The sequence below is a fragment of the Equus przewalskii genome, chromosome 32, assembly GCF_037783145.1.
Source record: "Equus przewalskii isolate Varuska chromosome 32, EquPr2, whole genome shotgun sequence".
Lineage (NCBI taxonomy): Eukaryota > Metazoa > Chordata > Mammalia > Perissodactyla > Equidae > Equus > Equus przewalskii.
Window position 1 is genome coordinate 410,925 of NC_091862.1, and position 27,629 is coordinate 438,553.

Here is a 27,629-nt window from a genome sequence, read left to right on the forward strand (position 1 = left end):
CTTGTGACCTTGGGCCAAGGGCTTGCCTCCCAAAGTCTCAATTTCCTGATCTGCAAAGTGGGGTTACAGACACACTGGATTCCCAGCCAGGTTGGGGCTCCGCCTCACCCCTTCCCTGTGTCGTGGCGGCTGGGGCGAGCAGGCGGCGCTGCACCCCGGCTTCCAGGATGTGGTCCAGGGTCTGGGCCTCGCCGTGTGGGATGGGTGCGTGGGGGCAGGCACACACCCCAGACCCTTCTAAAAGGTGATGTTCTGACCACCCCTTGGGACAAGGTGGGCCTGCATGGAAAGCTTCCCAATGTGGTTTTTATTCTACACCCTCAAGCCTCGTCATACAGCCAGGACGATAGCCCTGGTCTGGGGGAGCTTCCATGTCATGGGGGAGCAGGATGGGCTGCGGGCAATGTCCAGCTTCTCCTTCCTGGCAGGTTCAGGCTGCACCCCCAACCTTAACCCTAACCCTTAACCCATCCAGTCTCGAGGGTGCGATGGTGCTTGGCTGCTTCCACGGGCTCATTGGTGCCATGTAGCTGTGCTCGTACTGCGTGCTGAAACCTGGGTCACGTGACTAAGGCAGGGGGGACGGCTCTGCCAGGTCAGGGCTGTGAATGGAAATTCAGACCCTTCCGTTGGGGTTGGAAACCCAGAACGTGCTTCCCTATCAACTTATCTGTGAGCAGAAGTGGCTTTGCAGAGATTTCTGTAAGAAATAGCACAATCTGGCCCCAAATGGTGCCTGGAAACCCCAGCCATTGCCATCTGCTGAACACAGAAACTGGCCCCTGAGCACAGGAGGGGACCCTGTGGCCTGCACTCTGCGGGCCTGGTGGCTGTGGCTGACCTTTCTCGGCTGTCCAAGGCCGGCTGCAGGACACCAGCTGCCCTGGGCTGCGCGCCCTCCCCCGTCCTCTGAGTTCATGCAGATCTGTGATTCCTGAAACCACAAAGGCCTCTTCCCCTTTGAGGAGGCGCCACACAATCCTGGAGCAATCACGGAAAGGTGTGATTCCCACCCAGCGCCATTGCGTTGACTATTTGACTGATGTCCTGTGGAGGACAGAGGTGCAGGCATGGCCACTTCAAAGCCCCAGAGGGGACCCAGAGCCCGGAGGGCAGCACTCGACACCTCCTCTGCATTTGCGCCAGCCCTGGTGCTCCTGAAGGTGGGAAGGCCAAGTGTGAAGCAACTCACAGCCGCACATTCCTCTGCTGCCTGAACCCAGGAGGCCGAGTGACGCTAAGGAAAAACGGAAGACATCTCCTGTGGGCAGTGCGTGTCCACAGCGTGCAGCCCTCGACTTTCAACTGCCTTGTTCACACTAAGGGGTCCGGGCAGCTCTTTCCCTGCTCCTGTGTTCAGCGAGAGCAGGACGCCGCCATCCGGCCAAAGCTGTGGGCTCTGACTCACCAGGCTGTGGACGGGGTGGGCGTGGTTGGCCAGCTGGTCCTGGGGTCTCCTCAGCTCAGAACTTTTTGATTTGTGACATGGATGTGGTGCCACTCAGGAGATCCCAGAACCAGAGACCCAGCCTCTACACAGGGTCTGCAGGAGAACAGGGGCCTGGCGTGTCCACTGCCTGCGTCGCCCAGAACAGGCTCCTGAGGGAGGGGCCAAGGCTTCAGAGTATGGGGTTTGTGCACAGAGATTACAGAGTGGCCATCGATTCTGAGACTAGAACCCCAAAAACGGGAAGGAAGGGCGCCCCTGAGATACCCGGCTGTGATGTCTGCACCCCGCTGCTCACAGGGGGCCCAGCATCAGTGGGGAACCAGACCTCCTGAACCAGGGTCCCCAGGTAACTCGCACAGAAATGCAGGTTTGAGCAGCCTTGGTCCACCGAGGAACTAGTGCCTTCCTGTCCTCTAGGGTTCCACTGGGCCAAGCTGCACCACGTGCCTTCAACCAGCTCTTGGAGTGAAGCCGAATATCATCAGCAATGCAGTCCAGGGTTCTTGAGGGCTGGTCCCTGGACCCGCAGCACCAGCAGCTTCTTGGAACTTGTTAGAAATGCAAGTTCTCAGGCCCCACCTGGTCCTGAGCTCTGGGTGGGGCCCAGCACCTGTGCTTCTGTGCACAGAGCCTGAGGCCCACTCAGCTTCGGTGCAGAGAGCCTGAGCCCACCTGGGGTTCTGTGCACAGAGCCCAAGGCCCACCCAGCTTCGGTGTACAGAGCCTGAGGCCTGCCCATGCTTCTGTGCACAGAGCCTGGGATCCACCCATGCTTGTGTGCACAGTTCTGGGATCCACCCATGCTTCTGTGCACAGAGCCAGAGGCCCACCCGTGTTTCTGTGCAAAGTCCTGGGATCCACCTGTGCTTCTGTGTACAGAGCCTGAGGCCCACCAGTGGTTCCGTGCAGAGACTGGGATCCACCCACGCTGCTGTGCACAGAGCCTGGGATCCCCTCGTGCTTCTGTGCACAGAGCCTGGGATCCACCCGTGCTGCCGTGCACAGAGCCTGGGATCCCCTCGTGCTTCTGTGCACAGAGCCTGGGATCCACCCGTGCTGCTGTGCACAGAGCCTGGGATCTACCCGTGCTGCTGTACAGAGCCTGGGATCCCCTCGTGCTGCTGTGCACAGAGCCTGGGATCCACCCGTGCTTCTGTGTGCAGCGTCTGAGACTCATTGACACTCTCTTGAGTGTTTTGGTTTAACCCCACTAACGGTGCTCCAGGAAGTGTCACTGCAGGGCTGCCGTTAGCCATCAGGGAGGCACCTGACCCAGGTCTGTGTCACATATCACAGCTGCTGTCCAAGCAAAAGGCAGGGACCCACCTGGTTAGAGGAATGCAAGTGGTGGCTCAGGCAGACTCCTGTTGGCGGTCCCCTCCTTCAGGTCCCAGCTCTCTGCTTCAGGACCGCTGGGGGCGGACAAGCCTCGGTCAGAGCCAAGCCCTGACTCTTCCCTGGAGGTTTAGGCAAATCTCTGCTTTCCAGAACCTTGTTTGGCTCCTCATTTATAAAAAAGGTGGAAAAGAGGTCCCTGGTTCCCAAAAGGCCACAGATGGGCAGCAGTGCCATCGCCCCAGGAGGGCCATCAGAGCTGGTGGGTGGCACCCCTGGCCAGAGGTGAAGAGGGGGTGCCTCACCTGCTCTCTTCTGTCCTCTGCTCAGGACAAGCAGAGCTGGGTGATGAAGGGCCTGCACGAAGGGGACCAGCCACATGCTGAGTCCCATGCCCCTCTCTGCCTCCTCCCCAGACCCCCAGTCATCTCTCTCCCTCTCAGAAGAGGGCAGGGGCATTGCCTCCCCTGGAGCCACAGGGTCTCCCTCAGCAGGGGGTCACAGTGGCCCCCAGCACTTCAGCTCTACCTGAGGGGCGGTGGGCACGGCAGTGGCGGTGGAGCAGGGACCCACCGCCTGCCTGGGAAAGCCCCAAATGGACTTGTGATCAACTTCTGCTGGGTCAGGCAAGACCGCGTCTCCTGGGAGAGAGAGAAGAGAAAAACCGGCAGTCCTTGCATCAGCAGCAGCTGTTGAGAGATGTAATTAATACACACACACACACACACACACACACACAGGGGCTACGAGACCATTGCAACTGTGGTGTTAACAGCTTCCAAAATAGTGCTCGATCCACGCAGTTCAGTAATTACACATTCTCACCATGATGAGGGAGACAGCCGCCGTTCCTGAGTCTCAGGGGACCTGGAACATTCAGAGGTGTGCAGAGAAGACCCCACTGAGGACCCCGAGGGGCCGTCCTGCTCAGCGCCCTGGCACTGTCTGCATCCTGCGGCAGTGCGTGCAGACAGTTGTAACAGCTCTGAATAAGTTACCAGGAAATGCAGTTAGGGTGTCTCGGTGCCTTTTTAATTTGTAAATAGGGAAAAGGGACTTAAGCCTGTGCTTCTGAATTGCAGTATTTTCTCTGGGAATTAATCCGCAGGGACAAGCACCTCTCCCCTGGATGTATGACGAGGCGCAAACACAGAAGGGATGCTCACGTCCTGCTTCCGAGACTTGAAAAGCACCGCCCGATGCAGCAGCTCCACGCTGCCCGGGTCAGCCGTCAGCGCCCCGATTCCCACCAACTCCGTGTTCGCCGGCTGCTCTGGGGCAGTGGGTCAGTGGTCTGGCTGGAACTGTCTGCGTGCAACCAAACAGAAAAAGCTAACTACGGCGGAGTCCAACTTTAAGTGTAGCTGTGCATTCAACCAGTGCGACCCGGCCCGTGTGGTCCTGCCTCCATTCGGGGCTGTCGTTGGAGAGGTGACAACATTGGGACAGGAGGACAGGTGTCCAGAGGGAGCAACTGAGGGAGTGCAGCTCTACTTTCCCTCTGCAGAGAGGCCATGTGGGCGTCCAAGGTGGTCTTAGCCTAGATTCTGGCTTTCATTAAAAACAAATGCAGACCCTGCCTGGACACACAAGTGCCGCCCTGGCCACTTCCTTTGTGCCTGAGTGGTGGGCTCTGTCTCCCCTTGCGCACTCCTGTAACACTACGTCAGGGTGCTCTCCCTGGTTGTAGAGGAGGCTGACGGGGGCCCCACAAGGCCACTTTGTGTCCAGGAGTGCCCTGGGGGCACAGCGGGCAGGCAGGGCCTGGATTTAAACTCTGCCTGCATCTTCCTTCTCAGCCAAAGTCCCAGCAGGACACTTGGGGCTGGTGGCCCTGCTCCCCGTCCTCAGCAGTGTCCCCACATGGGGACACTGTGTCCTCCCACGTGTCCATCTCAGTGCGAGCACCTGGCAGACTCAGAGCCCTAGACAATAGATGCCATGAGCTCAACAGGCCCGAATGACGGCCCACCACACACGAGGACCCGTGGGGCTGCGCCACCCCGGGGCCTCACAACCAGACAGCCCACGTGGGTTTCGGGATCTCAGCGTGATGGAGGGTACGAGGCCTTCGGCACAGCTGAGCAGAGATGACTCAGCAGTGTGGGGGATGGAGAAAGTCAAGGACAAAGTGCGGGATGAGATGAGCCCCCCTCCCTGGCATCTGAAGGCTCAGGGCTCAGAGGAAGCAGAACACCAGGGAAAGAGCCTCGTTGAAAAAATGTAGCTGGGACGGTCATCTGAGGCTCCTGAACGGTTAGGAAGCAGGCAGAGCCTCGGGACACGTTTCATGGAGGGGAGACATGCTGACAGACTGGGCGATGGGCTGTCACTGCCATTGGCTGAATACACTGCGGGTCTGGTCAGCGCCCTCCCGGTCCCTGAGGCCCCAGCTCAGCCATGACCAACTCACTCATTCAACACCCCTTCCTCCTGTTTCTGCGTCACGGGGAAGGGTTCCGTCAGGCTCTGAAAGGGAACCTCGAAGAGAAAGAAAGAGCTGGAGGCCGCCGCTTGGTTCAAGAGCCTTGGCCCTGTTGTCTGCGTCAGCCCACGTCTTGTGGGGAAACCACTCCAGCCTCTCAAATGCACGGCACCACAAGCAAAGGCACGATCGGTACTAACGGCACTTTTGTGGTTTGGAAGAGCAACTCACTTCCTGATGTGGAAGCACAGAAGGTTCTGGAGGAACCGCTCAGGACAGGCGCCTGTTCAGAAGGCCCCATGGCTTGTGGTCATTTTCAAGGAGCACCCAGCTGGTGGGCCCCGTAGGGCTTCTTGGCCTGTGGACAGTGAAGCTGCGTGGGCTCCACACCACTTCCGATGGCGGGACAGGCCCACTCCCTCCCCTCACTGGCTGCTGGAGCCAGGCTCCTAGGGAGGCCCCAAAAGGTCCTCGGTGCCCTCCTCCTCCTCCCTCAGCCATGCCAAGGCCAGCAGAGAACTGGGCACAGCTGCTTCCAGGACACTGTGCTGTCTTGTTGGTGGTTCCCACCCAGCCATCTGGGCCCCCTGGCCCCGCGGGGCTGCTCTGCGCCCTGGTGATGTCTCAAAGCCAACAGCGGGGGATATACCGGGGTGGCAGGGGCCTTATAGCCAAGGGACAAGTGTCACTCCGGGATGTCCTGTGACCAGCAGGGATGTGGTCCCCACGACTCAGGGGCACAAAGCCATCGAGGATTCTGGGTGTCACATGTGCCCCAAACTTGGTTAGTCTTTCCATTTCCCCTGGCCAGCCGAGCCCAGCTCCTTACACCTGGGTCCTAACGGGAAACAACAGTGTCCCAGGGGTCAGAACCTTAGGGTGAGGAGGTTGATGCAGCTGAGCTGAGCTCCAAGCTCTGTGAGGGGGAGTGTGCTGTGTTCTGCTCAGTGGGGCTGGCGGGTGCCTGGCACTTAGGGAGCAACAGCATCTGCAGACAAGGAATGATGATGAAGGATGAACCGGGAGGAAGGGGTGTAGATCCTGGCCAACGGCTGTGTGCACAGCAGCACGTGTCTGCTGTGCGGTCGTAGCAAAGTTCTAGAACTCATCCACTGCTGATGGCACGTCCACTGCCAACGTTTATGGCAATGCCACTAAGAATAGCCACACACGTGTCACTCACGTCTGTGTGACTGTAGCACAACTCATAGAAATAGAATTGCTAGGCCAAATGTTACGAGCATTTGTAATGCTGATGGACATGCTGACTTTTCTTCCCCTAGAAGGGATGGATTTTACGTTGCCACCAAAGCACGAGAGAACTCCCTTCCCTCCGCCGGCTCGGCCTGACCCCAGAGGACGCAGCTCAGGGAGTTGAGGGTGAGGCTGAGAAGCCCTCACCTGCTCACAAGCAGCTCTTTCCTCCTCTGCGAGCTGCCTGCTCACACCCTCGGCCCCTCTTTCTTACTGACTCTTAGTCTCTTTCTAATTGATTGAAATATCAGGAAACTACTCTTCACTTCTGACATAAGGTGCAAACACGTTTTCCAGTGTATTTTTTTTCTTCTTCTCCCCATAGCCGCCCAGTACATAGTTGTATATTCTAGCTGTGAGTGCCTCTGGTTGTGGCATGTGGGATGCCGCCTCAGCATGGCTTCATGAGCGGTGCCACATCCACGCCCAGGATCCAAACTGGCGAAACCCTGGGCCACCAAAGCAGATCGCGCGAATTCAAACACTTGGCCGTGAGGCTGGCCCCTATCATTATTTCGATTGGCTTAGGGTGGCATTCTTGGTCCATGCAGAAGTTTTTTATTCTTATGTAATCACATTTATTAACAATATTATGGCTTCTGGGTTTTGTGTCATATTTAGGCCTTCCTTCCAAACTTCAACATATAAAAATCCCCCATGGCTTCTGTTAGACACTTCTGCTGCTTTTCTTTTCATTTGCATTTAACTCTTTGATCTGCCTAGACCTGATTGTGGTGGAGTACACAACCAGCTTTAGGGTTTTCCTGGACGTCTACCCACTGATCGTTACAGGAAAATCGTGCATCCCCAATGATTTAAATGCCTCCATCCTATAATTTGCATGTATATTGGGTCTATTTCTGGACTTCCTACCTACTCATTTGCCAGTCGCATATAGTTTAAAATATAATTTCATAATATGTTTTACTATCTGATAGGACTAAGTTCTCTATTATTTGGTTTTTCTTTTAGGTTTGTTCCACCTGTTCTGTTAATTTTTCATACAGATTTAGCCTGTCTGGTTAAAAAAAGAAGAGTTAACATTTTCATTGAGATTGTACTGTACGTACAGATGAACTTAGTGAAAACCGGCATCTTGACAAGTCTTCCCTTCCAGCACAGCCTGCTGCTCCCCTCGTCCCGGCCAGCGCAGCCCCGGAGGCCGTGAAGTCTTCCTGCTGTAGAGTTTCCACATTTCCTCTAACCACATTCTCAGATGTTTTACCTTTTTTTGATGTTGTCTTTTCTTTGATCATATTTCCTAGTGGTTCTTGTTTCTAGATAGAAAGGCTGCCAATTTCCATATCCTAATTTTATACTTTGCCAAATCCTCTTAGATTTTTGTTCACTTTTTTCAGTTGCTTCTTTAGAGTTTTCCAGATATGCAATAAAATATCCATAAGTGATTATCACTTTATCTCACGCTTTCCCATTTTGGTACTTTCAGCTTCTCTCTCTTGATAAAGGCACAGGCCAGTGCCTCCCACACATGTGAGGACGACACGGGGTGGGAATGTCTGGCGTCTTCACAACTTTGGGGGGAATGTTTCCAGTGTTTCCCCAAGATGTGCTCTTTCAGGCTGAGACAGAGATCATTTATAACATTAAAGAAGCATTCATCAATTTCTATTTTATCAGGAGAATTTTAAAAATAGAATGGATGTTGAACTTCATCCAATGTTTGTCAGCATCTACAGAGATGGCCATGTTCTTTTTCTCTTTTGCGGTATTAAATGGTGATTTATGTCAATAGACCTAACAGGGAGCCCTCCCTACTTCACTGGAAAACACTTAGTCTGGGGATGTAACTCTCTAACACTGCTGGACTCTGTCTGCTAATAATCTATTTAGGATTCTCACATTGCTCTTCACACATCACATGAGTTCATAGCTTGCTTTCTGCAGATCTCCTTGGTGTCACTGCTATGCTTGTTCCATAAAAACTCAAAGCTTTCTTCCTCTTTCTGTGTTTGGAACACACAGGGGAAACGTCCCAGCGGGAAGCCGCACTGTCCATTCTTTACCCAGGTGACCTGGAAATGGGTCTTCCACACGCATCTGCTGGAAATTAGAAGAGAAATGATACATTATGAAGAAATTCATACTTTAATCTCAAGGTTGAGACAGTCGAATCTAAGAGCAGGAGTTCTGCTTTTGGTAAGATTCCAAGTCTGACTTGCTCTTAAATCCATTCTGTGCCCAGCATGTGTTTGCTGGTTAATTTGGAAGTTGTTTGAAGGCCAGATTTTATCTAAATAACACCATTTTATGCTCATAAGCTGCAATAACGAATGACACAGGAAATGTAATTTAATAAGTGACAAAATGCCTGCTTTAGGGAGCTCAGCATTTTACAAAACAAGGAGGACTGGCCAGCTAGACAAGCGCCGGGTGGGCACAGCAGGGCAGGTCCTGGAGAAGTTGGCATGATCAGAGTTTCGAAGAGAGGTCGGGAGGAGGCCGGCGGGGACCCAGTTAGGGTTGAGAACAGTTAACCTGGGAAGGGCTGTGTGGCTGTGGAGAGGGGGCTACCAGTGTGGCTGGGGAGAAGTGAGGGCCACTGCTGAGCTCGGGAGAGGCCCCGCTGATAGATGACTGTGCTGGGGGACCCAAACCACAGCCATGACACCCCAGTCCCTGTGACAGAGGGGAGGTCACTTCCTAATGCCACGAATGAACCTTCAAAGATTTAGTGAAATTCTGGGGGCCACTGCCACCCACTAGCAGAGAGGGCAATGGCAGCCTGGGCATTCTTTACTCTGGGCAGGGCACTTTGGGAAAGGCTTCGGGCGGGCATGATGAGTTTTGGTCCTGATGGGCTGACTCTGTTCTGAGAGGCATTTTCACCTTGTCCCACATGGAATCCTTTAGAGGCACCGACCGGTGAATGTGTGGGAATGCAACAGACGCCCCCAGTAATCTGTGTTACTCCACTTCTGCCCACACCCAGGATCTGGCCTCATGAAGTGCTGAGGAGGTCCCAGAAAACCCCAGAGCAAACCTTGTATTTAGCCCTCCTGCCTGGTCCCAGCCCCACAGGACACCCCGATGTTCCACAGTCTCAGAGAACATGCAGGACGGCTTGGTGCCCTGCTTTCTGGGAGGGGAACTGATATGCTCTGCCCTCCCGTGATCAGCACCAGAGTGGGTGGTCCCTGTGGACAGAGCTCACTCGCGTGCTGGGACTCCGGGTTCTGGCACGGCCTCCAGATGCTGCAAATGTTCATCTGGGCCACGACAAGTCTCTTTAGTGCCTGGCAAGCAGCATCCTCGATGCACCCACCGTCCTGATCGAAACAGCAGCAGTCCCAGAGCTGCAGCCCAGACCCGTGAGATGGTTCTCCTCCACCGATGATGGTCACCGGACTGAGAATTAGCGTGAGAAATAGAATCCAGACTTTCAGTTGCTCAATTCCCAGGGTTCAAAGAAAAACGTTAGGTTTTGCCCTAGACCTCAGGGTGTGGATCGGCTGCTGGGATTCCAGCCTCGGCAGCTTGTGTCGGATTATTTCAGCAGAGAGGAGGCGCTCTGCCTCCTTAGGGGAACACTGGGACTGCCCAACTCTCTTCAGCAGCTTTTTCTAAGACAAAAACACAGGACTCTCAAGGCCCCACAGCTCACACTCCAGGGGCCTCCCGGGGCCAGGGAGGAACACGGTTCCAGGATCAGGGCTCTCGCAATGAATGGCCCTACTCATGGTTAACGGGAGCCCATTTGTTTGCATCAGACCAGCTCTCCCAGACTGCATGGGGTGGACAGATGTTCCATGGCCGCGGGGCGGCGACGCGGGTGGCATCCCGGCCAGTTGGAGCTCTCCTGGGGGCAGACGCTGAGGCCTCAGACACCAGCCTGAAACTGTGGAAAGGCTCCACTCTGGAGTCAAGGGCTGGGCACCAGGCAGACAGAAACAAGCCCCCGATTGGCTCTCAGATCTGTCAGCTGAATTCCCACTGTACCTGCTCAGAACTAGGGGTAGAGGGGCAGGCTAGAGGTGGGGGGAGCAATGAGGGAGGGGGCAGGAGAGAGGGAGAAAGGGAGATGCAGAGGGAACCTGCCCCCCCAAACCTGCCCTCCCCGAGACCCCAAGCCTCCCCCTCCCCCAGACTCCAAACCTCCCTCTCCCATCAAACCTGCCCCTCCCCCAGCCCCATTCCAGAGCACAGATAAAAGTGAAACCTGAGGAGGGAATGTTTGTGGTGCCACCGCCAATCAAGGGCTGTGTCACCACGGTAACAGGGACACTTCATCAGCTCGCAGCAGATGGTCAGTGAGCAGCAGGCAGCATATGCTCCCGTCAGCCCTGACGTGGGCGCAGATGGACGGTGGGCAGGACCCTCGGGTAACCTGACATGCCCCTCCCTGCCCTCTCTGGTGCTGCTTGTTGCACCCACGGAGATTAGCGGGCTGCTTGAGCGCCCATTACTGACACTCCAGTGCCCTGTGGGGTTTTACCCAAGCAGAGCCGACACGGGCAATGTTCAGGAGCACAAAGCCTCAGGGCTTTAGGATGGTTCCTGAGGGCCCTAATTGACAGCCCCGCACCTCCTGGGTACCTGACACTCTTGCTGGAGAAATAAACCTCCCTTGATGGGCTGAAGAGAATTGACATCTCCCGAGGCATTTCCGGGGCAGCAGGGGGTGGGGGGGTGTGAGGGGTTGGGGTGGAGATGGGCTCGGGGGAGAGGGAGACAGGGACCTCTCAGACTCGAGGGCGGGCAGCAAGCACACATCCACACTGGCTGGCTGTGGCCAGTGAGTGACCCAGTGATTCCGCCCGCCTCTCGGCCGGGCTGTGAGCTCCTGTTTGCAAATATTCTCTGGACTTTGTTTGACTCCTTGAAGCGAGGTTTAAATGTCAGACCCCACCACGGCCGACAGGAGGAGAAGCGTCTTGGGACGATACCCGCCACGGTCAGCAGTATCATAGCACCTGCCGCATCCCAGACCCTGCAGGCACCTTGGTTCCAAGGCAGGTGCTCCCGCCAACCGCCGGGCAGAACAGCATCCTCATGCCAGGGTGGACGGAAGAGCTGCTTCGGCTGTGCCAGAGCCTCTGGGTCCAGGCCTGACAGGGCTGCGGGAAGGCCCGGGCCTGGCGGTCACGGGGCAAAGGGCAGGGCAGTCACTGAGAGGAGAGCCCTCCTGGGGGCTGTGCCATGGCCAGATAGAAGGCGGCACACTTTCCTCTGTGGACGGTCTCGTGAATTACGGGGCACTCCTGGCTCAATTCTGCGGGGTCTGCCATCCCTGGGAGCAGGTCTCCATCCAAGAGGGCGTGCGTGGAATGGAGCGCACAGGCAGGCCGCCGTGCCTTCCCTCCCCTCTGCTCATCTGGTTTACCAGCACTGCGCAGCGCAGGAGAGTCTGTGGATGGTCTCTGCGCGTTGTCTCTGAGGTTGCTTGTGTCAAGACGTCCATCTCATCAGTTCCTGGGGAAGCCAGAACCTGGGACCTGGGTCCTGGCTCCCCAGAACCATGGTGGAACACTCAGAGGGACAAAGCCACATCTCCCATCGAGCTGCAAGGATCTTCAAGGAAATGACATGTGAAGCTAAGCAAATCTTACAGATGAAAACTGTGGGCATGGTGCATCCCAGTGATGTCGATGGACGGCAAGCAGCAGGCCGAGCCAGCGAAGGTGCTGGGACCTTGCCCGATGTCCTCCATCTCGGGCTTCACCATGCTTCCACTGTCAGTGGGAAGGAGGGGCTAGGAGGGGCAAGGAGGGGCTCTCTTGCCCTCTCTGGTGCAGTGGTTAGAGCTGTTCTCTCTCGATTAGGCCTGTGGGCTAGTGCTGGGTGGTCTGCAACAGCCCGGAACCTGCAGTGTGAGGGGAGAGAGCAGCCTAGGAAGCATAGCTTCTCCACCTGCCCGTCCCCTCAGGCACCAGCGGTCACTTTAGGCATGAGCTCAGTGCTGCCAGGTGTTAGCCTGCACTCACTGTGGGGACGAGGACACACAGAACGCAGCTTTTCTCCTCATGCACTCAGAGCCAAACCCACAGCTGGACTGTCACAACCAGGTGTTTTAATTTGGAGCCAACTGTGCACAGGGCTGGGTGGTTTTCTAAGATTTTACAGGAAAAGCTAACAATTTCATGGAGTGTGTGGGCAGTATCTGCTCGTTTGTCTCTAGCAGTCTCTGTCCACCTGGCCAGGTAGGGTGGGCCTGCAAGCTGAGGGACATGGAGGAGGCCTTCTGGCACCTCATCAGCTCCTCCAAGCTGCGGCACGGCCACCCCGGGAGGCCTCTGGGGAGGCAGGACACAGGGGTGAGACCCGGGATGGGGTCATCCCAGAGGCTGCCTGGGGACGGGGTGACCGTGAAGGCCCTCTATCTGATCCCACCCAGCCTGGGGCGCCCCCTCACTCCCGACTCCTTCTAGGTCATCTGGACGACGATGCAGAAGGCAGTGGGCTGTGGGGACTGGGGTTCCCCCCACAACCCGTTCTCAGGGCCCTATTGTCCTGAAGGAAGCGCAGTGCAGCTGAAAACAGGAGTCTCAGGGTGGGAGACCGGGGCCAGTGGCTGGGTCTCGGTGCATGGCCACTGACAGCTGTCCAAAGCTCTCTGCGAGGGCCATTCTAGAAAGGTTGTAGTTGTGTCCTTCCAAAATCAAACTACAGGTGTCACGGACTTGCTCATTCAATGCTCTTTTCAAACCACTATGGACGTGCCAGGAGCTGTGCCAAGTGGGGAGAGAGCCATGCAGCAGCATCCTCCACACACAGGCTGAGGGAGAGGGACCCTGGGGACACAGAGTGCCATGGCCTGGGCCTGAATTGGTCCCAAGAGGCACAGTGGCTGCAGAGAAGGGTGAGATTCAAGGCCTGCATCTCAAAACCCCTGGATGGACTCCTGGGTGTCTCTCTGGGGCCCAAAAGCATCACGGCCATGAGCTGTGCAAAGTACAGGGAATGCTCCGGCCAGGGACGGCGTCCTAGGCCCGGCTCCCATGCTGGCCACTCCTCCCAGCCAGAATGGCATGAGATGGACCCGCCGTTGCTCCCACAGCCCTGAACTATCTTTGGTGGGCCAGAGCCTGCACCCAAGGAGAGGATCTGCACAGACCCAGGGGCCAGGAGGCCACTCAGGCTGGAAGCACCAGGGGGGGCTGGGGCACCAGGCCGCACCGTGGACAGAACGGACACCTGAGGACACCTGCTCCCTGCACCACGCTGGGGTCAGGCCTGCATCCTGGCTCCTCCGGCCACCTCTACACACCCACCTGATTTAAAATTTAAACCCCTGTGTAGGCTGGAGGCGAGGGGAAGACAGAGCAGCCGTTGGAGAAACTGCGAGCAACTGGCTAGAAAAGGCAAGATTTAGGTAAAGACAAGGTGTCTCTGTGGTCCCAGGGGAGAGACAGAGAGACAGAGCCAGGGAGACAGAGAGGGGGCGAGTGAGCTGAAAATAGCATTAGGAAATCAGAGGCCACTTGAGCTTTCTGTGTCTCTGAAAGCTCCCATCAACATATTTGTAAAATGCCTCAAAGTGTCAATGCTTCATTAAACTACATTACACTTAGTAAATTCTTGATTTTAAAAGCATATTCTTGCTTTTTATTGATTTGTTTTAAATGGTTATTAGATTTCGTAAAAAAAAGAACCGCTTACCAATATTAACTGCTAATGAAAATGATTTAAATAAAATGCTTCAACTCCATGGCACGTGGGGAGGGAAGAATTCTCTGAAGGCGCGCGAGCGCCCGCTTGCTCTGCCAGCGGTGGGTTGTTTCCAGACATCCTGAAGGCAGATCTGAAGGCTGAAACCCGTCTGCCTGGCGCTTCCTCTGGAGATGTGACGCGGTACACATGACCCCACATTTTGAGGCTCATCTCAAGGCCAGGGCCGAGAGTGGGCTTCCTCTTTTCACGAAAGTGGGTCGTGGGCTTCCTGTGCACCCTCGACCTGAACAACCAGGGAGCCCGCCCAGCGCCACTCTCAGGCCTGGCCGCCCACTCTCTGTCGCCGCCTGAGGGGCCTCCAGGCTCTCGGGAGCTCCTGTTTCTTTCCATCCACCTTTCAGCTCTGCAGTTGCCCAAACAACTCTCCCTGAGGGTGAGTCCTCCAAAGAGGGCAGAACAGCTGTGCTGGGCAGGCTGCGAGGAGGAACGACCGGACTTGAAGGTCAGGTTGTCAGGGTTGATCTGCTTTTTTTTTTTTGCTGGGAAAGATATTCACTCTAAGCTAACATCTGTTGCCAATCTTCTTTTTTTTTTTCTCCCTAAAGCCCCACTGCATGGTTGTATGTTCTAGTTCTAAGTCCTTCTAGTTCTCCCGTGTGAGCCACTGCCACAGCATGGCAACTGACAGACGGGTAGTATGGTTCTGCGCCCGGGAATCAAACTCAGGCCGCCAAAGCTGAGTGCCCCGAACTTTAACTGCTAGCCCATCAGGGCTGGCTCAGAGTTGATCTGCTTTTAACAATGAATTTATCTGCATAAATGTGTGAAGCTGGCTGTGGTATGGAATCAACTGCCCACAAATCCCTCACATTTTAGGTATATAATCCATTCTTTTTAAAGTCTTAAAGGTCTATGAGTTCCAGCTGTGGCAAGTTTCAGCCCAACATAACCCTGAAGGCAAAGAGAAAAGGAAACATCACAGGATGATCACTTTTTGAGAAAAAGCTAAAATTCACTTTATTCTTTATTTCTAAGACTTTCATAATTAAGATTTCTACCCATCGTTACTTCTTTGCCATCTTGTGTCTCTCTACAAGTCACCTGCAGCTTGCCTGCTGTCTCCACTCCTTTCCTGGTGCTTCCCATTCACACCGAACTGTGGAATGTCTGCCTGATCTGAACGTCCACGCAGTGGAGGGAAACACCCAGAAAGAGCCAAGAGCCTCCTGAACACCTTGCAGACTCAGATCCAAACTGCTAGTCCATCTCACAACTCTAAAAACGTGTTCTAAGTAACACAATTCTACTTGTTAGAATAAGTATGATTTATAATTTTCATAAGCCCTACTAAATCAGAGAATAGATTCATGGATGTACACGCACGGTGGCAGGACACTCGTGGGGATAAGGTTATTTTGGACAGTAGGACGAAGTCTTGCTGTCCCCTCACGAGCAGGTGCCCTTCTTCATCTCCCACCCCCACCCCACCACACTGTAGGCTTTCAAAGGCAAGTGCCCTCAAAATAGCTCGTCTTTCCAGCATCTGGACATAGCATCTGACACAGCCTGATTTTGTGAATGAGAGAGTGAACCGACGTACGACAAAACCTGTGACTCTAACTCTCCACCTCCAGCTTAGCTCTTTCCAACCCATCTTTTTCACGTTGCCACAAGTCCTTCTAAAACTCAACTCTCATAAAAACCTCTCCAAGTGCATAATCAAGCCTAGGTCCCTCTGGGCATCAACGGCTCCAGCATCAGGCCTCAGGCCCCTTTCTGGACACCCCACTTCCACTCCTGCGGTTGCTGCATGTGCAATCCTGCTCGTCCTCCAGATCAGAGCACATGCTCTTTTCTTTGTTCGACAGTTACATCTAAACACCTCCTCTTACCCACTAAGCTGGGCATGCCTTTTCCTCCCATCTGCGTCCTCCAGAACAAGCTTTGGCTGGGCAGGACCATGGTGCATTCACTTCGGACCCCAGCAAGCACAGGCCCTAACAAGGTCAGGTCAGTAAATGCGGCCACAGCACGTGGGCCCCACCCTCCTCCCGCTCTCCTGAGGCCACTCCCGCCTTCCTTCCGGCTCCCCAGGGCCTCCTGTGATCAGATATTCTGCCTCCTCCACAAACGTGGAGGGGGAGGGATACGGGTCTCCCTTTCTCATGTTTCTGGGCCACATTTCAGGATGGCTGAGTTTCCCAGGTCTGTTCATTATCCTCAAGTTACTTGAATTTTGTTCCCCGCCTTCCTTTTGCAGAGGCTCTGAAGTTGTCACTTCAAGGATAACAACTGACAGTTTTGTTGCCAATGATGAAATGCAAGATTTCAAGCAAAGATTAGAGTTTGGAACACTTGCATGAACCACCGCAGCTTGAGGGCTTCCTGACCCTGGAGGTCTCTGAGGAGACCAGTGGAGATAGCAACAAATGAGACTTTTTGATGTCGTATAAGGAACTGTGTCAACATTAAGAAGATGTGGGGTTGGCCTGGTGGCACAGCAGTTAAGTTCACACGTACCACTTCTCGGCGGCCCAGTGTACAGCGGTTCGGATTCCGGGTGTGGACACGGCACCGCTTGGCAAAAGCCATGCTGTGGTAGGTGTCCCATGTATAAAGTGGAGGAAGATGGGCATGGATGTTAGCTCAGGGCCAGGCTTCCTCAGCAAAAAGAGGAGTAGTGGCAGTAGTTAGCTCAGGGCTAATCTTCCTCAAAAACAAACAAAAAACCAAAAAAACATGAGAAGATGTGCATAACTCAGTGACCCAATATTTTCCGAATGACCAAAGGACGTTACAAAATGGGGGACAGGATATAAATTCATTTAAAATGCAAGACAGACCAATGGATTATAACGTACCAGTGGGCAGAAAGGGGAACGAGGCTCCAGATTCCACACCACAGTCAGCCTGCAGGGAACTTGCCCGTGCTGAGCGTTGAGGCGGTTTCCTGGAAGGAGGTCCACAGACCCAGTGGAGGCCGCTAAGGCCTCCTCCCCTCTCAGGTACAGGTCTGCAGGGCTGGGTATCCTTCTCACTTTAAACAAACATGTGGCCACAGATGAATGGAGAAGCATGCATGAGGATCCAAGTGTCTTCATAAAACCAGACACTGAATAGATTTGCAAAAGTGTAGAACAATGCTGCTCTTCTGTTTCTTTGTTTTTTGAAAATATAGGGGCTTTCTGCATAAAAAAATGTTAACATGTAGCTGTTATTTTTAAATAAATATGTATTTAAAATTTTTCTCATTTTTAATTTTCAATACAGTAACCTGGACTCCTCATTAAGTTTTAAGTGTGAAGGGGTCTAAGAACAGAAAGAATGAGAAATGCTCCCAAAAGGATCATCTGGATTGGCTCAGAGCCATGTTTTCTACGATGGTCTCATTTCTATCTTCATACACTTAGTATAGTCCACAACCTGGGAGGTTTCTTGTGTAATGATCCACTGCTTCTTTGTGAAAAAAAAATCCCTGTTTCCAGCATATCAAGAAAGTGGTTTTTATGCCATTTATGCACACAAGCTCAGAGATTTAGTTCAACAACCAGAGCATTCTAACGTGCTGTGAGCATTTTTGTGAGGAACCAATGGCTGGACCTCACTACACACCAGCTTCCAGCCTCGGAAAGGCCAAATTCTTAGGAGGAACTATGCTAAAAACCAGAGTATCAGAAAAGATCCAAGGAAGAGGATTTCTGAGGGGGTGCAAAAAGGAGTAAGACTCTGGAAAACCTTCTCCAAATGAAATGAATTCTGTAGGACATATGGAGTATGCTGAGAAATTATCCTTCAGCCACTAAATACCATCTCCTCAGGACTGGCCTCTTCCGAGGCCACCTCCACCGTTGTTAGAGAACTTCCCCTTCCCCCAGCACATGCGGCCTGTCCCCACACAGCCATCTGGGACACCAGGACAGAGCAGCCGTATTTCAGGAGCTCAGGCTGTTTTAACATCTCTTCACACTCGACCGGCTTTTCTCTCAATTTCGATGGTAAGTTAAGGGCTGTGGCTTTAAGCATCTGATTCAAAAGACAGATTGGTGGCTTAATTCAGTAGAATTTTTCTGTATCTTAAGAGCTACAGTGATCAAGAAAAAGGAGAGTATGTCTCATGCCATTTTACACAAGCTTACAAACCAGATGCAAACACAAAAGGATCGACGGGCTGAATGAACCGAGGAAACAGACCTTGGACAGTGTTTTACTCTTGGTACTACACTCGTCTCATACAAAATGGGAGAAAAGACTGTGAAACAGCCAGCAAGAAAATCCACAGTCATCCAATCTTCCTGGAAGAGATGCCTTTCCCGGATTACTCTACGCAGCTTTATTGAAAACTATTAAAATTCAGTCGCTCCTACTGGGGACGCTCCACTGGAAGATTAAGGACGTTTGGGCCCAAAGGCAGAACTCTGATGGATGGGCAGTTAGCTCTCTCATGCCCTTTAAGGTCACCGTGGCCAGATCATCCTCATCCCCTAGTTTGATCTCCTGGCAAAGTAAGACCCAGAGCCAGAAGCCTGAAGGATGGCTGGGAAGACACCAGCATCACTTGAGTTTGGCCATCGGCACCCGCAAGGGATCACCCACGTCTCTGATCATGGGGTTTCTCTGACTCAGTTTCTCCAGGTGGAAGAGGCTTTCTGAGGAAACCACAGAAAAGTGAAGACCAATCTGTGTTTGAAAGCCTGCTGCTTCTCCTCTTTTTCATTCAGAAGGCTTGCCAAAGAGAGAAGGTAAAGTTAACTTCCCGTTTTTATCTGACATCTAGTAGAGCTGGAAACATGAGAGAAGTCATTGTTGTACAGCGGCTGGTTTTCACCATTCAGTTTCTCCTTCAGAACCATAAACAGCTTGCAAACCAAGGGCTGTTTCCGCAGGAGGTGAGGGCTGCAATGCTCAGCCCTACAGTGGGACGTGCGCCTGGCTGTGAGGCTGCCTGGGCCACCTGCAGCAGCAGGTGAATGGAATCAGCCACGGGAGCAGTGAGGGTCCAGCGTCAGGCCTCAGCCATCACCAGAGACTGTGAAAGGGATCTGTATGAAAAACTTCTCTAGCAACTTAGGGCCTTCCTGTGCACTTGGCTCCACACGAGGCAAGAAAAGGAACTGAAACGTCTGCCAGTTCTTGGCTGGTCTCATCACTGTTTGACTAAATCTCATGGTCGGTTTTGTAAAGCGAGCCTCTGTCCTTGGGCTCTTCTTAACGCTTTACCAAGAGCCCCCAGAACATGTGGGAGAAGTAGCCAGAAAGAAAAGGCACACGTCAGTTCTTGCTAAAGCGACAGGGATGGGTCATGCCCTGTGGCGTTCAACTTGGAATCAAACAAGAGGAGACAATAAACACCAGGGCCCCAAGGGGTGCTGCACGTCCAAGAGGGTGAATGCAGCACCTGGTGGGCAGGCCAGGGTGCCCCCGCTCCCAGAGTTGCGCTTCCCAAGGGCACAGCGTTGAGGGTCCCTCTTTCTGCTGAGGGACAGCAGTTCAGTGGTCTGACAACATCACGGTCAGTGTGGCCATGAGCTTCTTCCCAAAGCCAACAGTTCACACAGGTGAGGAATCTTGGCTCAGGCACACAGTGAGAACAGCACTGAAGATCCGGCTCCTTCTGTGATGTGGAAATAAAGGAGCACAAACCACACACTGCGTGTCATCAGCTGACATCTCCACACCGCATAAGGAAAGATGGACCCACCACACACACAGCATACGCTCTTTTCTCCTTGTGTATAATTCTTTTTCTTTTTTGTAACAGTCAGGAAATGCTGGTGCCGACTCAGTTATTTTTCTTCTTAAGTTGTGGCAGGAGGCTGAAAGAGTCTGAAACGCTAAACAAAAAGTTCAAAAGATGGGAAAAAAACGAACACATCCAATCCTTTGGGAGCTGACACCTGAAGAATAAAACCTGATTTATTAAATCCAAGTAATCAGTACTTTAAAAATTTGCACTTCATCGAGATATAAGAACTGCCACTGGGGATCATTGCTTTCTTTTCTTTATTTTCAACTACACAACACACAAAGTCACTCTTTTTACAAGACTTCAGACAGCACAGATAAGGCAGAAGCCCCTCCTGGCATCTACTGTCCTCAGAAGATGCTGGACGCGTGGGTTAGCAGCACAGTGGGGGAGCACCAGGCGTCACCACTGGCCAGGGCCACACCAGATGCTCTGTTAGCTCAATGAAGGGGCGCACGGCCCAGGAGTCCCACAGAGTACTGAGGGGCAAGAGGGACAGGACAGATCCGATCGCACCACTGCCTCCCAGAGACGGGCCCAGGGCCAGCACCCCGGCAGAGTGCACCCCAGCCTCCCTGTCTTGATACCACCCTCACACCTGGCTGCCCTCAACACCTCTGCTCTGCACCCGTGGTGCCGTGGCCATGCCCTCTGTCCCTTCTGTGGGCACTGGCACTGCAGCTCCCTAGAAGAAGGTTCCAACTGGCTACTGTCTCGTATGAAACCTTCCTGAGCATGGCCAATGGCAGCCGGCCTTGTAGGCTGCTGGCCAGCCCCCTAAGAGTTGTTGGGGATTGTGATAATATGCTATATGTTTTATAATTTTGTTTTCATTACATTTGTATGATGTCTTTGATTGAAAGTTGTATTCAGAAAGCTCTAAGCATAAGGAATCTAATGCATGTTTGCACATAGTTAAATAACACAAATAACAATAACAAATCGCCATGGGAACCAACAATTTTTTTCCTTTCAAGGGTGTACACATGACTTACATCTGAGAAACCCTGACTGAAGCAAATCCCCATCGACTTGAAGATGATGACACTGGGGCCACAGAGCAGGTGGCAGGCGCAGAGCCAGGACAAGGACCTGTGCCACAAGGGCCCACAGGTAAGCTTGAGGACTTTGCCTGTCACCTGAGAAGCCTGGGTCAGATTCCCAAGGTTTTTCTAGCTCCAGAACTTTTACGGTAGGTTCAGATGGAAAACAGAAGCAAGAAGTCAGTCACATGTTCTCGTTAGTAAGAGCAGACTATAGTTTATATTTGGTAATAAGCCACAAATGAGTACCACAGATCACCATCACAACACAAAGGGAGTGCCGGCAAACCCACTCAGCCGTCTGACAGCTGCAGCGCGGCCTGGTGCGATGGCTCTGCCCAGCGTGTGGAGGGCCTTGCGTCCCTCTCCTGGAGGAGCTGCCAGGCCGCACTTCGTCACTACTGCTGCCTGGTTCTTGCATGTGTTTCCTTTAAATAAGGAAGGCCTGGCTAACTTCCTAGGAGCAAAATAGTAACCACAAACCCGTCATTTCCACTTACCAATGGAAAACTCCTGAACTCCTGACAAAGCGGCATTTTTAACGAATTTAAACAAGGAACTGAAACCTAAGAGCTGTAATATGAGAAACACCAGTCATGTGCAAACTCTTACAAGGATCCTTGACGTCAGAGGCCTGGGCCAACCACTGAGAATATACCTTGCTGTGAAACCGTATTTTTAACTCAAGTTTGAAGACTGCAAGGACAGCTGTTAGAAGACACTCCCTGTCGGTTGGGCTGCGCGGGCATGCAGGTTTCTCTCCAAGTTCGTCCAACAAATCAGGAGGAGCCATGATGATGCACCCACCTCTTGGCCTCTCTCTGGAGAGAGATGTTCAAGAGTCCACGTGGCTACCTCACAGAATAGGCGACAGAGAAGCCCCTGCCGACCACAGGAGGATTTCTGTACAAGTTACTGAGTTCTTTGTTTCTTTATTCTTTTCCTAAAATATATTCCCCAAGAACAGCCATATATGTACAAACATTCAAATTAAAGATGATCCTTGTATTTAGGGTGAAGCCATGTGATGCTTCTAGGCAACAGCAGGCTGCTTTTTCATGAGTGTCTTCAGTTCTGCTTCATCTCCTTGGTTTCTAGAAGTGTCGACATTTCTAGAACTGCTGCATGTACACAGCGGAAAGCAGTTTAAAACACCCACCAAAGTCCAGCTGGCATCATTCAACACATCTGTACTGAGGGCCGTGAAGTGTGAAATACAGCGTGTTTTACTCTGTCTCGAGTGCAGATAAGCAGGATGTATTGACTTTATGTTTAGTGTCCAGGTTTTACTGAAGACAATTCTTCCTCTGGCTGTGAAGGCTTCTTTCCTACTCGAGCAGCAGGCATCAGTTGGACCACCTAGAACACAAGTGACCGTGAGTCTCCCTGCCAACCGCCCCGCTGAGCAGTCCAGGAAAGCAGAGAACCAGCGCCTCCTGTTCTTCCTGCTGGGGAGAAGTTCCTTAGCAGGAGGGATTAGGGTGTCAGGGGTGGACTGCCAAAGTGAGGGGGCATCTGTTGCTGGAGCCCCCTTTCTGAAGGAAGCAGGCAAACATGAGGGGTATGTGTGTGTGTGTGTGTGTGTGTGTGTGTGTGTGCAGCAGCTGACTGTACATCCAAGAAAAGACTGCAAGATGTGTCGGGAGAAAGTTCTAGTTGATACATCCTGCCCAATTCTACAAGAGGAGGGTCTCCCCGCCCTTCAGGCGCTCACTGACTGAATGGGGCATTGTGCCATCACTACTCATCTCCTAACTGCTAAAACCAAAGGTCACACTTTCAGCCATGGTTACCTGACCTGATGCCACCTACCAAGTGCTTATTACATGCTGATGCACGGTGACCCTCAGAGCTCGGCACTGTCCACATTTTGTGGATCATTCTTACCTCAATGGCACTGAAGTTGCTGACTCCTCTCCTTCTGAAATGCTCCCCCTATCACTAGGACTCTCAATTACCCGCCTTCTCCTGATGCCCTGAGTGGCCCTGCTTAGACTCTCCCTTTTCCAGGGGTCTGCAGGTGCTGGCACCCCACAGGTTTGCTGAGTGACACCAGTCCCGGCCATGACTCTCCAGGGTATGTTCCTGACTCCTCTGACAACAGAAGCTCCCACTGCTTTGGATGCAACAGAGCTCACTGTGTGTGTGTTTCCACGGTGCAAAATGCTGCATGTATATATGTACACTCTCTCATTCAGTTTCACCCTCACTGAGAAGGAGAGGAGCAGAGAGTTTGGTGCGCTGCCCCAGGCCATGCCTTAGGTGGGCGGCGGAGCAAACTGGTTTTCCTCCTGGCTCCGAAGCCAACCACCACTGCACGGCACCTCATCACGATACACCCTGTTCTTGCTTTTCTCTTCTCCCTTATATTTCCCACCCATATTCACATCGGAAACCGAGGGCCACTCCAAGGCACTTCTACGCTGCCTCCCCTCACCCCTAGTACTAGATGGTCACTTGGGGCTCCTTCAGATTTTCTTAAATATCATCCCCTCTGTGTCTCCAGGAAGGGACCGAGGACTCTGCTGTAAGGAGACGACCAACCCGAGGTATCAGAGCAAAGGGTTCCAGTGTCAGGACGTCCCCCAGGACCACGGCTGAGAGGACTGGTCCAGTACAGGCTTCCAATCACCTTTAGTGCCTGACTCTTCAACACAAGTGGGCACTCAAGAATTACCAGCCATCTGAGAAAAGAAATCTAAAATAAAAACAAAGACCCAAACAAACAAACACACAGAAAAATGAAACTTGGAAGAACAGTCTAGGAAAGAAGGAAAAAAAGCAAAATAAAACAAAACTACTGGTGTAATTAATTTCCTCATCGCAAGAGAACATGCTACAATCATGAAATGAAGAGCATGCTATAAAAAAGAAACATTCTGAGCTCTCAGAATTTAAAAACAGCAAAATTAAAGAATTAAAGAAAAGATGGAAGAGAAAATTGAGGAAATCTCCCACAAAGTAGAGCAAAAAGACAAAAAGATATTAGGAGAGAAAATACAAGACAATGACAGGACAAGAATATAGAGTCTAACCTGTGAGATGAATAACAGAGAGCACAAAATGCAAGGAAAAGTCACCAAAGAAACAATTTGAAAAGTTTTCCAGATCTGAAAAACAGGAATCAGCTCTGTGTCGTGTCACTATGCAGACAGCGCCCTGGAGATGTGCAGGCCGTGGGCGTGGGCACTGTTGAGTATGATGCTAGCTACGGGCTTGTCAAACATGGCCTTTTTTTATGTTGAGGTACATTCCTTCTATCCTTACTTTGTTGAGAGTTTTTATCATGAAAGGATGTTAAACTTTGGAAATACATAAAAAAATATTAACATAACTGAAGAGAGAAATAGATAGCAATATAAAAATAGTAGGGGACTTCAATACCCCACTTACAACAATGGGTAGATAATCCAGACAAAAAATCAATAAAGAAACACTGAACTTGAATTATACTTTAGACCAGAGGGAAATAACAGACATATACAGAACATTCCATCCAGTAGCAGCTGAACATACCTTCTTCTCAAATGTATACAGAATATTCACCAGGATAGATCATATGTTAGGTTGCAAAACAAGTCTTAAAAATTTAGGAAGATTGAATTTATATCAAGTATATTTTATGATCACAAAGGTATGAAACCAGAAGTCAGTAAGAGGAGAAAAATTGGGAAATTCAAAAATCGGTGGAAATTAAACAACGAGCTCTTAAACAACCAATGGGTCAAGGAAGAAATCCAAAAGTATCTTGAGACAAAGAAAAATGGAAGCACAACATACAAAACCCATGGGATGCAGCAAAAGTAGTGTCAAGTGGGAACTTTATAGCAATAAATGCCTATGTAAAGAAAAAAGAAAGATCTCAAATGAACAACCTAATTTTACACCTCAAGGAACTAGAAAAAGAACACACAAAGGCCAAAGATAGCAGAAGGAAGAAAATAAGAAAGATTAGAGAAGAAACAAATGAAATAGAGACGAGAAAGACAACAAAAAAGATCAATGTGGGGGCTGGCTTGGTGGTGCAGTGGTTAGTTTGCATATTCTACTTCGGTGGCCCAGAAGACCAGAGGTAACATATAATAACATCAAGAGTACAAAAAATTCACTGTACTGGTTCTTCAAACATAATAAAGATTCTATTAACTGAATGGTTTACTTAAGCTTGCTAGTGGAAAATAAATATTTTATTAACAAGTTAGAAATTAGATATTAAGAAGGGGAAAACAATTTTTACCGAGGTCTACTCTTTTAGTCTAAGGGATGAGAAGTTTATTTCAAAGTTACACAAATAAGCAGCAAAGAAATAAAACTTCCAGCAGTGGCAGTGGTCTCAAATTAGCAGAAATGAAAGGAATAGAATGTTAATATTTAGACAGGAAACATTCATAAGTGAAATGAAAAAAAATCAGTTTCCAAAGCTGGGAAATAAGGTTGTCAGTCCTACGAGACTTGCACAAAAAGCGATCAGACATGAAAATATCCTTAAGAAGAAACTGCAGGAAGTGCTGTGGACATTTCAAACAGAAGAAATGCAAACGTATTAAAATATCTAGAGACTGTATTCTTTCTTTGGTAAATACTAGATGGGATTCTAAGGCAAGACACAGCCTGGAGCCACGCATACTTGAGCTGTTAGTCAGGGTCATCCATCAAGTGCAAATACACAAACTGGACAGTGGACATGTTTAGGGCTTATTTTCTTTTTAAAGACAGCCACAGCTGGAATGACACGTCTTCTGGCGAACATGAGTGAGCATTTCCAGGAGTGCCAGAATCTCCAGAGTCACTGAATGTGGCCAGAAGTAAACCTGGGAGTCACACAGCTCTCCAGACTCAGGGGAGACAGCTGCTGATGAGGGGTCTATCTTCTATCCCCTCATCTAGATTTCTTTCCATACCAATAACCCCAAAGGTTGAACTCAGTACAATTTTGGGCTTAAAGTTTCAATTCTTAAATTATCTGAAAACTTTCATGAAAAGGATTACTCTGAACTTGAATTCATTTAAAATGTTTCTGAAGAAAAAGAGCCCTTTAGTGCTCACAGATGAAGAGCAACAAATGTACCACTCGGAAGCAACATCATAAATTAGGCTTCCTGACCCTCAGTTATTGCCTTCTCCCTACACATCCTCCTGTCTGATGCCTGGTGTCGCCTGTTGAGAACCCAGGCCTGTCTTCACATGCACTGCTGTAAAAACCTCGGAGCTGGAGCCTGGCCAAAATAAAATGAAAAGGATGGCCCACCGAATGGACCCAGAAGTCACACACTGTGCCATGACTCCAGGCAGGACCCCGCATGCGGAGTTAACTCTCCCACCAGGAAGGCAAGGAAAAGTTGTTACCTCTTTCTGCACAAACTTTTCTGAAGACCAAGAGAAGATATAGCTGGAAACTTTAGTTTTGGTTAGAATTTATAATGAGAAAACTATTCCTGGAATACACAGCTGCTAGACATCATGCCTTCAAAGACACAATGATCTGGGAAACTCCTCACAATCTAGGGTTAAGTCAAAAAAAGCAGGATTTAGTAAGATTCGGAATCATTAGGAAAAAATCAACCACACTTCGTATACAGAGGTGATAAGATTGGAAAGATGGTAAGAATGATTGTTTGGGACCACACCTCTGAAAATAAGCCAACAAACGCGTTTTTATATGATATGAGGGAGAAGTCACTGAAAAGGATTTTCCCTTTTATGTAAAGCCAGGCCTAGAGCCCACAGCCCATCTCCTTACACAAGGGACTGGGCAGTGCTGTTCTAAATATTTCACTCTGAAGGAGGGCGCTACCAAGGGTTTTAAGTCCTGACTTTGCATCTTTTTCTCTCCACACTTTTTCTGTAGGAAGCAAACTAATCTTGAAACCAAGCTAACAGCTCCATGTCAGCAGGATTTAACATCTGAATTCTTTTAAAGTTTGGCCCTTGATCTGAAAGATTTATGTCGTAAAGACAGATGTTTTACTTCAATCTTTGATAAAACAGAGTTATTCTGAAGATGGAGTGGTGGACTTACCCAGAAGACGATGAGCATCTTCTCCACTGGTCAGGCTCACGTGGTCTACTTCCTGCACCAAATAGACATTGAAACCAAACCTGAGAATTAAATTTCTCTAAAATTCCAACCAAGCCCACACGTCTGTGTATAAAACAGTGTGCCGAGTTGTACTTGGAGGACAGAGCTTTATTTTCCTTTCAGTTGTGGCCACCTGTCATTAAAATTTTGTTCCATAATTATTCCATTAAAGTAGGAAGCAATTAATTAAGAGGTAGGACTTAGTGGAAGGAAGCAGTGTCAAAACTGCTCCTCTTGACTCCAGTTCCAGCCATCTGCATTCTATCTAGACAGTCCCTGCTGCCAACAACGTTTGGAAATGGAACTTCACATGCAGATGGCGCACGGGGGACATTTTGCCAAGTAGGGAAAAAAGCAACGTGAGGCTCTTTCCACAGCTGAGCCCAGAGCGTCCCTTTCCCAGCCACGGTGCAGCTGGCACTTTCTGCTGTCCGCCAGACAGGGAGCAATCCTGCAAGTAAAAAAGGTCGTCGTTCCTCACATCTAAAGAATAACACTTTTCCGACAAAATTATCCTTGCTTCTGCTTGACTGATGATGCTGTGGGCAGTCCGTCTCTCACACCTCTCCCAGAAGTGTGAGGCTCAGGGGCCCTGGCAGAGGCTGGGGGTCACAGCAACGGCCAGAATGAGGTTTCCAGGCCCCACCCTTGTTATCACAGATGACCAGAGG

At 51.1% G+C, this 27,629-nt stretch overlaps 1 protein-coding gene across 3 annotated transcripts in view; it reads right to left on the reverse strand.

Moving 5' to 3' along the window:
* Nucleotides 1–18,281: 18,281 nt before the first annotated feature.
* FAM120B (family with sequence similarity 120 member B) overlaps nucleotides 18,282–27,629 on the reverse strand; it is a 96,610-nt gene continuing 87,262 nt past the window's right edge. For all 3 annotated transcript variants that reach the window (XM_070603222.1, XM_008528283.2, XM_070603223.1), the window contains exons 10-11: nucleotides 26,899–26,950; nucleotides 18,282–22,238 (exon numbers count right to left, since the gene is read on the reverse strand). In XM_070603222.1, coding sequence (XP_070459323.1) covers nucleotides 22,226–22,238; nucleotides 26,899–26,950 — 65 coding nt within the window. In that variant the 3' untranslated portion in view covers nucleotides 18,282–22,225. The remainder of the gene's footprint in view (nucleotides 22,239–26,898; nucleotides 26,951–27,629) is intronic.